The sequence below is a fragment of the Sarcophilus harrisii genome, chromosome 5 (genome assembly GCF_902635505.1).
Source record: "Sarcophilus harrisii chromosome 5, mSarHar1.11, whole genome shotgun sequence".
Lineage (NCBI taxonomy): Eukaryota > Metazoa > Chordata > Mammalia > Dasyuromorphia > Dasyuridae > Sarcophilus > Sarcophilus harrisii.
Window position 1 is genome coordinate 272,391,386 of NC_045430.1, and position 12,516 is coordinate 272,403,901.

At 48.0% G+C, this 12,516-nt stretch overlaps 2 protein-coding genes across 2 annotated transcripts; both read left to right on the forward strand.

Annotated features, from left to right (window-relative positions):
- The first annotated feature begins 335 nt into the window (after positions 1-335).
- Positions 336-3,386, forward strand: HOXA3 (homeobox A3). The gene is made up of 2 exons (XM_031940529.1): positions 336-917; positions 2,544-3,386. Exons 1-2 carry the CDS (start codon positions 359-361, stop codon positions 3,314-3,316), a joined length of 1,332 nt encoding a protein of 443 aa, XP_031796389.1. The 5' UTR covers positions 336-358; the 3' UTR covers positions 3,317-3,386.
- Positions 3,387-9,108: 5,722 nt separating this feature from the next.
- Positions 9,109-11,911, forward strand: HOXA2 (homeobox A2). Its single transcript, XM_031940531.1, has 2 exons — positions 9,109-10,027; positions 10,692-11,911. The coding sequence occupies exons 1-2, from the start codon at positions 9,613-9,615 to the stop codon at positions 11,408-11,410; spliced, it is 1,134 nt and encodes a 377-aa protein (XP_031796391.1). The 5' UTR covers positions 9,109-9,612; the 3' UTR covers positions 11,411-11,911.
- The last annotated feature ends 605 nt before the right edge of the window (positions 11,912-12,516 follow it).

Sequence of the window (12,516 nt, forward strand, 5' to 3'; positions counted from 1 at the left end):
TTGCTTTGGAAACCCCCCCCCAAGTCCAGGCCCAGGCTAACCAAATATTGGAAGCTGCCAGTAAATGCCAGCGGCTTTTTATAGCTCGGCTCCCTGCGCCCCGGGCCAAGTCATGCTGCTAAATATTGCTGACCACTTTTTCTTCTATGGCTTTCATGTCACTTAGCTATTGAAAGTAAGATGGATTTGTACTGAGCCCTCACCGCGCTGCGCTTCTCATCTCTCCCCCCCACCCCCAGGTCTGTCGGGGGCGGCCATTGGCAGAGGAACGTCACGTGACGGAGGGGGGTGCCAATGTTCGGCTTCAAGGGTGTCAAGACCCTGTCAGTGTGTGAAATAAATACTGGGATACAACGAAATGCAAAAAGCGACCTACTACGACAGTTCGGCGATCTACGGCGGCTACCCATACCAAGGAGCAAACGGTTTCACTTATAATGCGAGTCATCAGCAATATCCTCCGCCTTCGGCGCTGGTGGAGAGCGAGTACCATCGCCCGGCCTGCTCCCTGCAGTCCCCTGGCAGCGCCGTGGCCCGCCACAAGGCCAATGACATCAACGAGAGCTGTATGAGAACCATCGGGGCCCAAGGTGGCCAGGCTCAGGGCCTTGCCGAATCCCAACAGCCTCCGCCACAGCCCCTGCAGCAGCCCCAGCAGCCCCAGCAGCAGCCCCTGCAGCCGCAGGCTCCGCCACCATCTTCCCAACAGCCCCCGCAGCCGGCTCAGCCCCCCGTTCCTTCGGCTCCATCGTCCTCACAGCCCCCTCCCTCTGTCTCGCCACCTCAAAATGCCAGCAGCAATCCAGCCCCCACCAAGAGTCCCATGCTCAATTCGCCTACCATGTCCAAACAAATCTTTCCTTGGATGAAAGAGTCTCGTCAAAACACAAAACAGAAAAACAGCAGCTCCAGTTCAGGTAACCATTGTTGGCAAGGCAAGGGATGGTGCTCACCTGCCTCTCTTCCCCCCCACCAAGCTCCCCTTCTTCACACGGCTTCCTCCTTCCCTTCCTCCCCTCTTCCCCATCCAGAACCGGTCTGGCTGAGAGAGGAACAGGACAGCATAAAGCCCCTTGTGCTCTGGGATTCTCCTCATCCTGGGGTTTTGGTTTTCCCATAAACTTTTCAGATTTCCTCCCCCAAGGGTGTGGTTCTCTAGTATATATCTCAAAGAAAACTGACTCTAGGGTACCATTCTTCCCTTCTAGAATCTTGGTGATGATCAGGGCAGGTTTTCCAAGTGTTAAGAATAGGAATCTGGCTCCATCCCTCATCTTTCTGTTGAGTTCTAATGTATCTCTGGAGGCCTGAGACTTGGGCCCTTAGCCAGAAGACCATCCCGAGTCATACTCTTTCTCTTTTTTTCTCCCTCTCTTTTTCTCTTTTTGGCACAGATTGCATATAATAAGATAGTGACCCAGGGCTGAAGTGTAACTCCAATAAAATGGCTCATGATCACCTGCAGTCAGAATCAATGCTTTGCTTACAATCAGATGCTATTTTTGCCCCAGTGGGTTGAAGGTCTGATTTACACAGTTCTAGTGAACCCATGCTCTGTGTTAGCACAATAAAGTCAGGCCTTGGGAAAAAAAAAAAAAAAAGAAGGCAGAGGGGTGGGAGATTATGGTGTTTGTCATCTTAATGTGAACCACATGGGCCTGAGTGATACAAACCCTAGTGGATGAAAGAGCCCTAGCTGTAGCTTTCAGGCATCTTGTTTACATCTGCCCCCTTTCCAGCTGATGTTGCTTGATGTAGTTCTAAACCTGGAACAAACCATATCTGCCTGGGGATGCCTTGGGGGTGCCCAGGAAGAGTGTGAGTGTAAGGAAAACCTTGGGAAAGTCTGGAATGATACCTCCCTGCCACATGTCTCCCAGCTAAAGCCGACCACCCCACCCCCACTAATTTTCTAGGTATATGATAGCCATTCAAGGAAAGGGCAAATTGTACTCTCTAACAGATCTTCTCCAGTACTCAGGATGCTTCAGGGCCTTTCTTTCAAGCATTTCCACTTGGATGTCCTCACCCTCACTTGTATGTGCCTGGAGAATTGGAGATCTGAGGAAACTGAAGAGAGACTTCCAGCAGGCTTTCCTCTTTGTGAGGGAGGGGGAAACTTTTCTTTTGGGGGGGAGGCTTCCTTTTCATCTTGAAGGATGAAGATGAATTTTACACTACACTGAATTTCACCCGTTTCAATTGTCTGTTTCACATTTTCCTCTCACCCTTTCCAAAACCATATGTTTCCCTTAAAACCCCCCAAGAGAAAGGACTTTTGTCACCTCGTTCGGAAGGGGGGGGTTATTTGTGTGTCCTTTCGGTTTAGGTTGCTGGAGGCCTCCCAGGGTCTGGAAGGTGAGCAGCAGGGGGTGGGAGCAGAGAGGAGCAGGCCATGAAGGAGAGCACCTCTCTGGACCAGCTGTTCTAATCACCTCCCGGTGGTCCAGGGGGAGGCCCACGTTCAATGGCTCAGAGTGCAGGGGCTGGGGGCTCTCTGGCTCCAGAGTACTCATCCTCTTCTTTGTGTGTGATTTGTGTAGGTGAGAGTTGCTCTGGCGATAAAAGCCCCCCGGGGCAAGCATCCTCCAAGAGGGCTCGAACAGCTTACACAAGTGCCCAGCTGGTGGAGCTGGAGAAGGAATTCCACTTCAATAGGTATCTGTGTAGGCCCAGGAGGGTCGAGATGGCCAACTTGCTCAACCTTACCGAGAGACAGATCAAAATCTGGTTTCAAAACCGCAGGATGAAATATAAAAAGGATCAGAAAGGCAAGGGCATGATGACGTCCTCTGGGGGGCAGTCCCCCAGCCGCAGCCCGGTGCCTTCTGGTGCCGGAGGGTACCTGAACTCTATGCATTCTCTGGTCAACAGTGTTCCCTACGAGCCCCAGTCGCCCCCGGCCTTTAGCAAGCCTCATCAGAACGCCTATGGCCTCCCCAACTCCTACCCAGCTGCCCTTAACAGCTGCCCACCTCCTCAGAAGCGGTATTCGGGGACTGCCTCGGTCACTCCAGATTACGACCCTCACCCCCTCCAAGGCAACGGTAGTTATGGGACCCCACACTTACAGGGAAGCCCCGTCTTCGTGGGGGGCAACTATGTGGAGCCCATGAGTAATTCCGGGTCTTCCATCTTTGGTCTGACTCATCTGCCCCATCCCGTCTCGGCCAACATGGACTACGGGGGGCCCGGGCCCATCGCCAATAACCATCATCATGGACCTTGTGAGCCCCACCCCACCTACACAGACCTTACAGCTCACCATCCTTCTCAGGGAAGAATTCAGGAGGCGCCCAAACTGACCCATCTGTGATGGACCTCGGGGTTGAGTGGACACAAAGTCAACCCACTTCTTTCTTTTTTAGTTCTCTTGTGGTTTTTTTTTCCTTTCTTCCTTCCTTCCTTTCTTTTTTTTTTAATGGTCCTTCCTTCCTTGTCTCTTTTTCTCCTCTCTCCTCTCTCCCCTCCCCCATCCCCTCTTTTGTTTTCTTGGGTAAAGCCTTTTTATAGTTTATATGACGTAGCAATATTCGTTGCTTGAATGGCTCTAGAGTTTCCATGGTGATATTTATCTACCCCCAACTCGAGTCCTCTGGCTCTCCTTGGCTGGGGTAGGGTGGGGGGCGAGAGGAGGGGGCTTCCTTCCTTCACCTTCTTTACTCTTTTATCAGAAACAGGGTATATGAACAAATTTCCTAGCCGAATTCTTCAATGTGAATTTGTTCGTACATTATGGCTCCCGAGAGGAAGCTATTAAGTTGTGTTTTATTATTATTAATTATTATTTTTAGTTGTTTTTTATTGCACTTCTTTTAAAGAGCGAGAAAGGATATCAAAGGGAGCTTTGAAACAGGGTCTCCCTGGACAATAATGAATCTGTGTCCGTCTCTCGATGTGTGTATGCTGGTGAACAGTCAGATTTATTTATATTTTTTTTGCAAACATTGAATAATCTAAGTGTTTAAATATTATTTATCCCCATCCGTTCATATTTATATTAAAAAAAATCTCCCCTGCTCCCCCCCCCCCAATCTATACCCTGATTGTTCAGGAGCTGTCCTCTGACCTTTTGTTCAGTAGCAGATCGCCGTCCTACCACAGTTTGGTTCGAAAGGGAAAGAGAATTCCCTCGCCAAGATGGTAACGATTGTAACAAAACCAGAGAGAAGCCACATTTTCCCTTTTTTCTTTCTTTTTCTTTTTGTCAACAGTAGTTTATGCTTGTAACATCGGGCTAAACGGAACCCCCCTTTTCCTCCCCCCCAACAATCTGTAAACGTGAAAAAAAAAATCCCAGATTTGTTTCGAGAGGTCTACATTCCTTGCTGCTCACGTTCTGAAAAAACAAAAAAAAACAGAAAAAAAAATAAAGTTTTTATTCTGACTAATTCGGTTTTCAGAACGTGTTCTTTGGCCGATATTGGGGACGGCTTAGGGCGCTGGAGAAGGGAGGCGAGGCACAGGTAGCCAGAGGCATCCCCCCGCTCCCACCGCTTCCCCAGTCTCCGCATCCTTCCGGGCAGCCCCCTCCCCAAGCCCCTCCGGCCCCCTCCGGAGCAGGGCTGTAGGAATCAGCCTTGGCCTAGGTTGGCCTTGGAGTGCTGCTAGAGAGGGGTGGGGGGTTGAGTGGGGGTGCGGGGCGCCCTCGGTGAGAGCTCGGGGTCCGACCAACTCTAGCTGGGCCGGCTTTGGGGCTGCGCCTCCGAGCTGCCGGGGCCCGGGCCCGAGCCAGAGTTACCCTGGAGCTCGCAAGCCGGGAACAAAGCGCCGCGAACACAGGTGTTGGTGCTGGGCCCGAGAAGCTGCGGGAGTCAGGGGTGGGGGGGGGGCAATGGGGGCGGGGATGGAGATTCACCACTCCTTGCTCGAAGAGGAAGGAAGGCGATCGCCATCTTCTCTGGAGAGCCTTTCTCTTTCCCCTTTCTCTCTCTCTCTGTGTATTTCTCCCCTTCTCCTGCCTCTACGTCTCCCTCCTTCAAGGCACCCCAAGAGAGAAGGACGCTCCTCTCTCCTGCCCTGGGGACCTCTGTCTACTCCCACACTTTCCCTTCCAGGATCAGAAGAGAGAAACTAAAGGCTGTTACATTGTGCGGGGGCTGCCTTAAATAAAGGCCACCGGAGCCAGGCATACAAATCAGGGGCGGCGGGACGCCGTTTCCAAGGGGCAAATTCGAAATACAGTCGTTTATGGCTTCCCATGTCGTTAATCACTCCTGGAAGAGACAGTCCATCATAAATCGCCTATGAGGTTTGAGGCGGTTTTTCGGTAACTACGGTAGTTCAGGCTCACAAAGGGGGCTGAACGTGAAGGGAAAGTAGGTAGCAGCCGCTAGCCAAGCCTTCTCCTCCCCTGAACTGGTTGACAGTCAGTGGCAGCGCTTCTTCCCAGGATTTGGTATATTTTCTCCCATTTTCTGAACCTGGTCTCCCTCTTCTTCTTCCTTATGTTTTTTTTTTTTTAAGAGAGACAGAGACAGACTTAGAGACAGACAGAAGTAGAGACAGAATCAGACACTTAAAGAGCAGAGACAGAAAAAGTAGTTTATCTTTCCAATAAAAATCCAATATTTCCAAGGGTTTTCTTTTGCTTTTTTTAAAAAAAACTAAATATTGTATTGCTGTTCAAGGAGCTGCAGAAAGAACTACCTTCTGAGAGAGAACCCAAAGCCCCCACATTAAAAAAAGAAATATTTCCATCCCGAGGGTTTTTTTTTTAAGCCAATGGATTTTTAGATTCATATTTAAGTACTATATCAGCTCTGAGCTTAAAGCGTGAAGTGAAAAGACATCTGTATCTGTAACTAGGCACGTATTTTAGGTGAGAAAAAAATCAGCTTCCCCCTCTCTCTGCTGCATCTCTCAAAGCACAGAGAAAAAAAATGTCGCCATTTTGTTCACTCAAAAATATCCTTCATCATGTTCTTTATCTTCCTCTGAAAACTTTCTTCGAACGACCTTTTGAAATATCCTGCGTAGATGTAGTAGACACATCGATGGGGATGTGTGATTTGCTCTTAGTCGGGTTAAGAAATATAACGTTTTAATTTTTTTTTCTTTTAAAAGAAGAACGGAAAAGGGTAGCGGGTAGCGGCCGGGAGGAGATGCTTGCTGCGCACAGAACCTATTTATATATTTTCATCTCCATCTAGAGATTTCTCTATCTTCTCTTTGCCAGGATCATCGACTAAGAGACAATTTGAGGGAGGTTTGGTTAAAAAGAAATCCCTTCCCGTCATTTCTCTCCATTTCTCTCATTCCTCTATGGAAAAATGGCGCAGTTGATAAATACATAAAGCTAAAATTTAGGCTTTGTAAGGAATGTAGTCTCTGTGTCTTTGGACTGAAAGAAGTGGGAGAAAAAATTAACCATTTTTAGACAAATAAATCCTGTAAGTTGGGTGGGAGGAAATAGAGAAAAGGAGGTTAGAGTAAATTCTTTCTATCCTTTGAGTCCGTTTTTAAAAAGAAGCTTTTAAGGGAGAATGAACTAGATTGATAGCTACCTCCTTCCCCGAGGGCAGAGATTTTAAACATAAAATTCTAAAATGATTTTCTGGATCTTGCTAGCTAAAATATTAATTTTGACTTTCAAGGGAAAAACCCCATTCGATCTCCTCTAGTTTCCTAAATATATTTTTGTAAAATCCTTATTAAAACACCTTCTAGTTAAAGTAATAGATTTTCAGACATCTTGCTGTTGAGTGGCCAGAGAAAAAGAGTTTCTTCCAGATGGTATTTGAATTAGAAGCCCCAGAAAGGACTAGCAGAATTCAGCGCCCACTCAGCTCAACTCACAAAGCCTGCAGAAATGTGCAGGCGGATGCTTCCTGCTTTCTTGCTTCAGCTCCCACCCCAGCCCCAAGATTTCCAAGCAAAAGCCAAAGACAGCGGCCGCCAACCCGTACCCCTGAAAAGCTCGGCGCCCCAAACCATCCCCCTAACCCTTTCTGCCACGAAAATAGCTAAAAAGAAACATTGGTCCCTGTTTACTTGCGTTTCTTGCTCTTCCCTCATTTCTCGGCAACATTTGGTCTTGGAAAGAGCAAGAAGCTCCCAATGTGTTGTCAAGGGCCAGGAGCTGTCAGACCTTTTGGCGAATAAGATTGATCGCACCCAGACTTCCTTCAGAGCTTTGTGTGGAATAAAAGCAAGAAAATTAAAAACCTACATTTTTTTTTTTCCCCAGGAAAGCATCTCTATCCATAAGGCGCTGCTTTTAGCTAGTAAATGACCAGTCCCACACTGTATTTAATTTTAACCCGAACTGCTTTAAACGCCCAGAATAGAATATTTCTCCCTTCCTCTGTCTTCTGGAGTGGGAATTTCTGGTTTGTAACCGTGGATTTTTTTTTTTCTCTCTCCCTAACCCTTGTAGAGTAACTTATTTTTCTAGCTGTGTGGAGACTGGGCTAGTTTGGGGAAGATTTGTTTGGCCTTTGTCAAAGGAAGCAAAAGCGTACCGCCATCACCATCATCACCAAGGTATTTTTTAGGGGGGCGGGTTTTTTTTTTTCAAATACTGCTCTCTTCCTTTAAAAATTTTCTTTTCTTTTTTTGCCTCGATGACTTTTATCGGAGAGATTTGATAGCTCAAAATTAATGTTTCTTTTTTTAGAAGGAAACTGAATTGGACCTGAGAGACCTTCAGTTTCGGGATTCTCCTAGCACAAAAGTCCCTGGGTGCTTTTCTTCGCCCCCCCCCCCTTTCCCCTTGGTCTTTTTAATTCTGGTTTCGATTTCACCGAACAGAACAAGGGTCCGAATTGCAATTCCCAGCCCTGGAGCTGTTGAGACGGCCCCAAGAAAAAGAAGACTCCAGGTGATTGATGCTGGGAAAGAAGCCTGTTTTCCAGGTGCGACGAATTTCACTTCAAGAAATCCAAACCCCAAAGAAATAGTTAAACCACAATAACAAAACCAAAAAAAAAAAAAAAAAAAAAAAAAAAAAAAAAAAAAAAAAAAAAAAGGAAGAATAAAGGGGGGAAGAAAAAGCGACTTCCTTCTCTTTGGCGCTGACTTCCAGGAAATCGGATATACTCACCGGACCCCTGTGTACTACGGGTATTAAACCCAAGAAGTCAGCAGCCCGGAGCATGCTATATTCTGCATTATTACATGCCTCTGGCTATATGGCTCCCTCTACATAGGTTTTGTATACATGGATCTGGGTCCCTACTGGCATATGCATTTATCTGTCACGGTCCGTTCCGGGGAAGTTGACTGCAAGGGAAAGTCTTGGAGCACACAAAAGCTGCCTTCTATTTTCCGCTTCCCCCAGGAGCCAGATGCGAGGCTGCTGCGGAAAGTCCGGCGAACAATGGGCTGAGCGGACGCAGGCCAATTGTGCACTGCACTGTACACCGGGGAAGAAGGGGGAGGGGGTAGCGGAGAAAGAGAGCGATGGAGAAAGAAAGAGGAGCAGAGAGGGGTGGGGAAGTGAGAGAGGAAGAGGGAAGGAAAAGAGGAAGGGAGAGGGAGAGAAAGAGAGAGAAGGAAGGAAGGAGGAGGTAAAGCTAGGAAAAAGGGGGAAAGAGAGAAAGGAAAAATTAAAGAGGAGGAGGGAAGGAAAGGAGAGAAGGAGAAAAAGAAAGAGAAGTAAAGGCGGGAGAGGAGAAGAGAGGAGAGAGGAGGGAAAGGAGAAGGAGGGAGGAAGGGAGGGAAGGAGAGAGAGAGAGAGAGAGAGAGAGAGAGAGAGAGAGAGAGAACAAATTGAGGATGCCAGCTTTGGAACTAGTTTAGAGAAGATGGGGAAGAAAAAGGGAAAGAAAAATAAAAAGGCCAGCAGGAGACTCTCTCTCTCTCTCTCTCTCTCTCTCTCTCTCTCTCTCTCCTCTCTCCTTCTCTCCCTCCTTCTGTCTTTGCCCCCCTCTCAGAGAAGAACTTATGTGGCTAAGATGCGGGGGCCCTCCGGTGTCAAAACTTTGAAGATTAATGGATTACTTTGTTAATGACTGCAGGCGTCAGATTGATTTGTGAGGTGCGAAGCGTCTTCCTGACAGTCCCAAACAATGCTAGGAGTGTGCGGGAGGAGAAGGGAGGGCAGCAGTCGGCTAGATCAGCATCCCGGACTCACACACTCACACACACACACACACACACACACACACACACACACCACACATCCACGCGCGCGCACGCGAGAGCACACACAGATCTCGCTCGCTTCGGAGGCCGGCGGCCCCCTTACTCTCGCACTCCCACCCTAGCCTTCCACACCCACACCCACCGAGATGTATTTTTTGCCTTTAAAAAAGTGTAAATAAAGCCTCGCTAGCCCCCAATGAGGCGTTCCTTCCCGACTTTTTTGGATCAATCAAACAGACAGTGGCTTCTTTTGATTAAAGCCCAAATTGTCATTGGGCAGAAGCAATCATGTGACAGCCAATTCGGTCCAATTTCAACCTTGTCTCCATGAATTCAATAGTTTAATAGTAGCGCGGTCCCCATACGGCTGTAATCAGTGAATTAGAAAAAAAACACCCCAGCAGCGATCTTCTATGAGAGATTTTTTTTTCTGCTCTCTCCTTTCGCCTGGGCCTTCCCCCCGCCCCCCCTAAGCCCCTCCAGAAGAGGGAACTTTTTCTCCGAGGGGGCTCCGAGGAGAAGGCCATGAATTACGAATTTGAGCGAGAGACTGGCTTTATCAATAGTCAGCCGTCGCTCGCTGAGTGCCTGACATCTTTTCCCCCTGTCGGTGATACATTTCAAAGTTCATCAATCAAGAGCTCGTCGCTTTCACAGTCGACACTGATTCCTCCTCCTTTTGAGCAGACCATCCCCAGCCTGAACCCGGGCAGCCACCCTCGCCACGGCAGCGGCGGCGGCCGCCCCAAATCCAGCCCTGATGGCAGCGGCGGCGGCGGCGGCGGCGGCGGCGGCGGCGGCAGCCCGGTGCCCGCCGGCGCCCTGCAGCCCCCGGAGTACCCCTGGATGAAAGAGAAAAAAGCTTCCAAGAAATCCGCGCTGCCTCCCGCCTCCTCGGCCTCCGCCTCCGCCACTGGACATGCCTGCCTGAACCACAAAGGTCAGTTCAAAGACTTCCCCCCACCCCACACACCCACACCCAACTCAGCTCCTCGATCCCCGCTTTCCCCCTTCTTGGCACTCCGGGGCTATATTTCGGGGGGAGGGGAGGGAGAAAGATGGGGGGAAAGGCGAGGGGCTGCTCGGTTGCCTCAGATCTCTCCACTACGGGAACCGGTGGAAAAGAGAAGGCGCTGATGGGTTCCACGATGCTATTGAAAAAAAAAGAAAAAAAGAAAAGAAAAAAAAAAAACTTTCCCTAACTTGTTTAATATGGGATGATTTATTTGAGTTGGAACTGACCTCCTCTTGTCTCGCTGTCCTAGAGTTTGGGTATTTGACAGTAATGAAGAGTGATAGATGGTTCTTGCTCAGCTAAGCAGCTGATGCATTAATTATAAATTGCAGTATGGCTAATATAAAGTTTGTTCCCGGATAGAGAGGTCGGGGACTCGGAGGCAATCGTTTTATGGAGGTGGCAAAGAAGGGGTTTCGCGGGGCTGGGCGCTCAAGGAGGGCAGCACAATGGATTTTACTGCATACGAGGGCGGCCATTTTGTTGCAGTGATACTTTATGCTATATTTATTCTCCAGTGGAATAACCCCCGCTTGGACCCTCCACCTCCAACTGTGCGTGTGTCTCTTGTCGGTTTCCCTTTCTGCAGAATCCCTGGAAATCGCAGATAACAGCAGCGGGGGCTCCAGACGCCTGAGAACGGCTTACACCAATACCCAGCTCTTGGAGCTGGAAAAAGAATTTCATTTCAACAAGTATCTCTGTAGACCTCGGAGGGTGGAGATCGCAGCCCTGCTGGATCTGACTGAGAGACAAGTCAAAGTCTGGTTCCAGAACCGGAGGATGAAACACAAGAGGCAGACCCAGTGCAAAGAGAACCAAAACAGCGAGGGGAAATACAAGAACCTGGAGGACCCCGAGAAAGCCGAGGAAGAAGAGGAGAAATCGCTCTTTGAGCAAGCGCTCAACGTCTCAGGGGCCCTTCTGGAGAGGGAAGGGTACACTTTTCAGCAAAACGCCCTGTCCCAGCAGCAGGCGCCCAACGTGCACAATGGCGACTCCCAAAGTTTCCCAGTTTCGCCTTTAACCAGCAATGAGAAAAATCTGAAACATTTTCAGCACCAGTCACCCACTGTTCAGAACTGCTTGTCAACAATGGGCCTGAACAATGACAGCCCAGAGGCCTTGGATGTCCCCTCTTTACAAGACTTCACCGTATTCTCCACAGATTCCTGCCTCCAGCTTTCAGAGGCCGTATCGCCCAGTTTACCAGGCTCTCTCGACAGTCCTGTAGATATCTCAGCTGACAGCTTTGACTTTTTCACAGACACACTCACTACAATTGACTTGCAGCATCTGAATTACTAAACACATTAAAAAACAAAAAACAAACAACAAAAAAAAGCAAAACAAAAATCCCTTTGGGGGGGTTGCCTTCTCTTTTCCCCGGAGTTGATTTCAACAGACAAAGTTCCCTCTCTCCTGCCCTTTTCTCCCTCCTCCCCCGCTCCCCAACTGGTCAGGGTTTTTTTTGGGGTTTCGTAATTCCCCTGATCGAGTTCCAGAGCCATTTTTGCAGGTTATAATGAAGTTATAGTTGTTTTGGATTTAACCCAAATACCCTCTAGGTGATTCCTTGAAAGCAATATATGAGGCCTGTAAGAAAGTGACCGTCTAATTGTATCGTCACTTTCTTTTTATTTTTGTATTACATTAGAATGCATTGTCATAAGTATTTTTGGTAGAATAAATTCTCCTTTGCTACAAGTAATTTTCTTATCCCCCTTTCCCCCACCAAGATTCATAACGCTTCCTTTCCCTCCTTTTAGTCTAACTTGGTAAATAAAATTCTGCTCACAATCTCTCTTCTTTGATTTCCATTTGAATATATTTATTAGGGGGGAACATTCAGTTTGATTTTAAACGTTAGGTGCCAACGGAAGGAAAGCGAGAGGGTGGGCAGAGCTTCTGAGAAGCATTTCCCCCCTTTTCAAAGAGGAATAGATTTTGTTCTCAGACTATCGAGTAGGTACAAGCCATAGATGTGACCCCATAAAAGAAAGAGAAACGTGTAGCCTTTCTGTCAGGGAAAGTTGGAGTTTTTGAGAGCGGAGACTTCAAGTGCCTATGAAATATTCCCCCTTTATGTGATGAATGTGGAGTTCCTTTAAAAACAAAGACAAAAAGAAAGCTCCATGTGTCTCTAGATCCATAGCTAAATCACAAACAATTCGTTTATTTCTACACCTTTGTTTAAAACATCTACATTCCAATGATGACAGCAACAAAAGTCCCATCAAACCCAGCCAAAGGAGTTTGATTAGTCTCCCAGCTGCTGAGAGGTCCCAGGCAAACAGACCTAAAAAATAGAGAAAGAAAAACAAAACAAAATAATGGTTACAGGCTGTAGGATGTATTTCAGAGGGATTTTTCATTCAACTGGGCCAGCTCAGTCCTTCCAGGAATTTTTTTTT

What these genes read in the sequence shown, in the direction of transcription:
- HOXA3 (XM_031940529.1), top strand. Translation starts at nt 359, where the DNA reads ATGCAAAAAGCGACCTACTACGACAGTTCGGCGATCTACGGCGGCTAC. An exon ending in AAACAGCAGCTCCAGTTCAG is followed by an intron (nt 918 to 2,543) that starts GTAACCATTGTT and finishes TGATTTGTGTAG; the next exon opens with GTGAGAGTTGCTCTGGCGAT.
- HOXA2 (XM_031940531.1), top strand. Translation starts at nt 9,613, where the DNA reads ATGAATTACGAATTTGAGCGAGAGACTGGCTTTATCAATAGTCAGCCG. An exon ending in TGCCTGCCTGAACCACAAAG is followed by an intron (nt 10,028 to 10,691) that starts GTCAGTTCAAAG and finishes CCCTTTCTGCAG; the next exon opens with AATCCCTGGAAATCGCAGAT.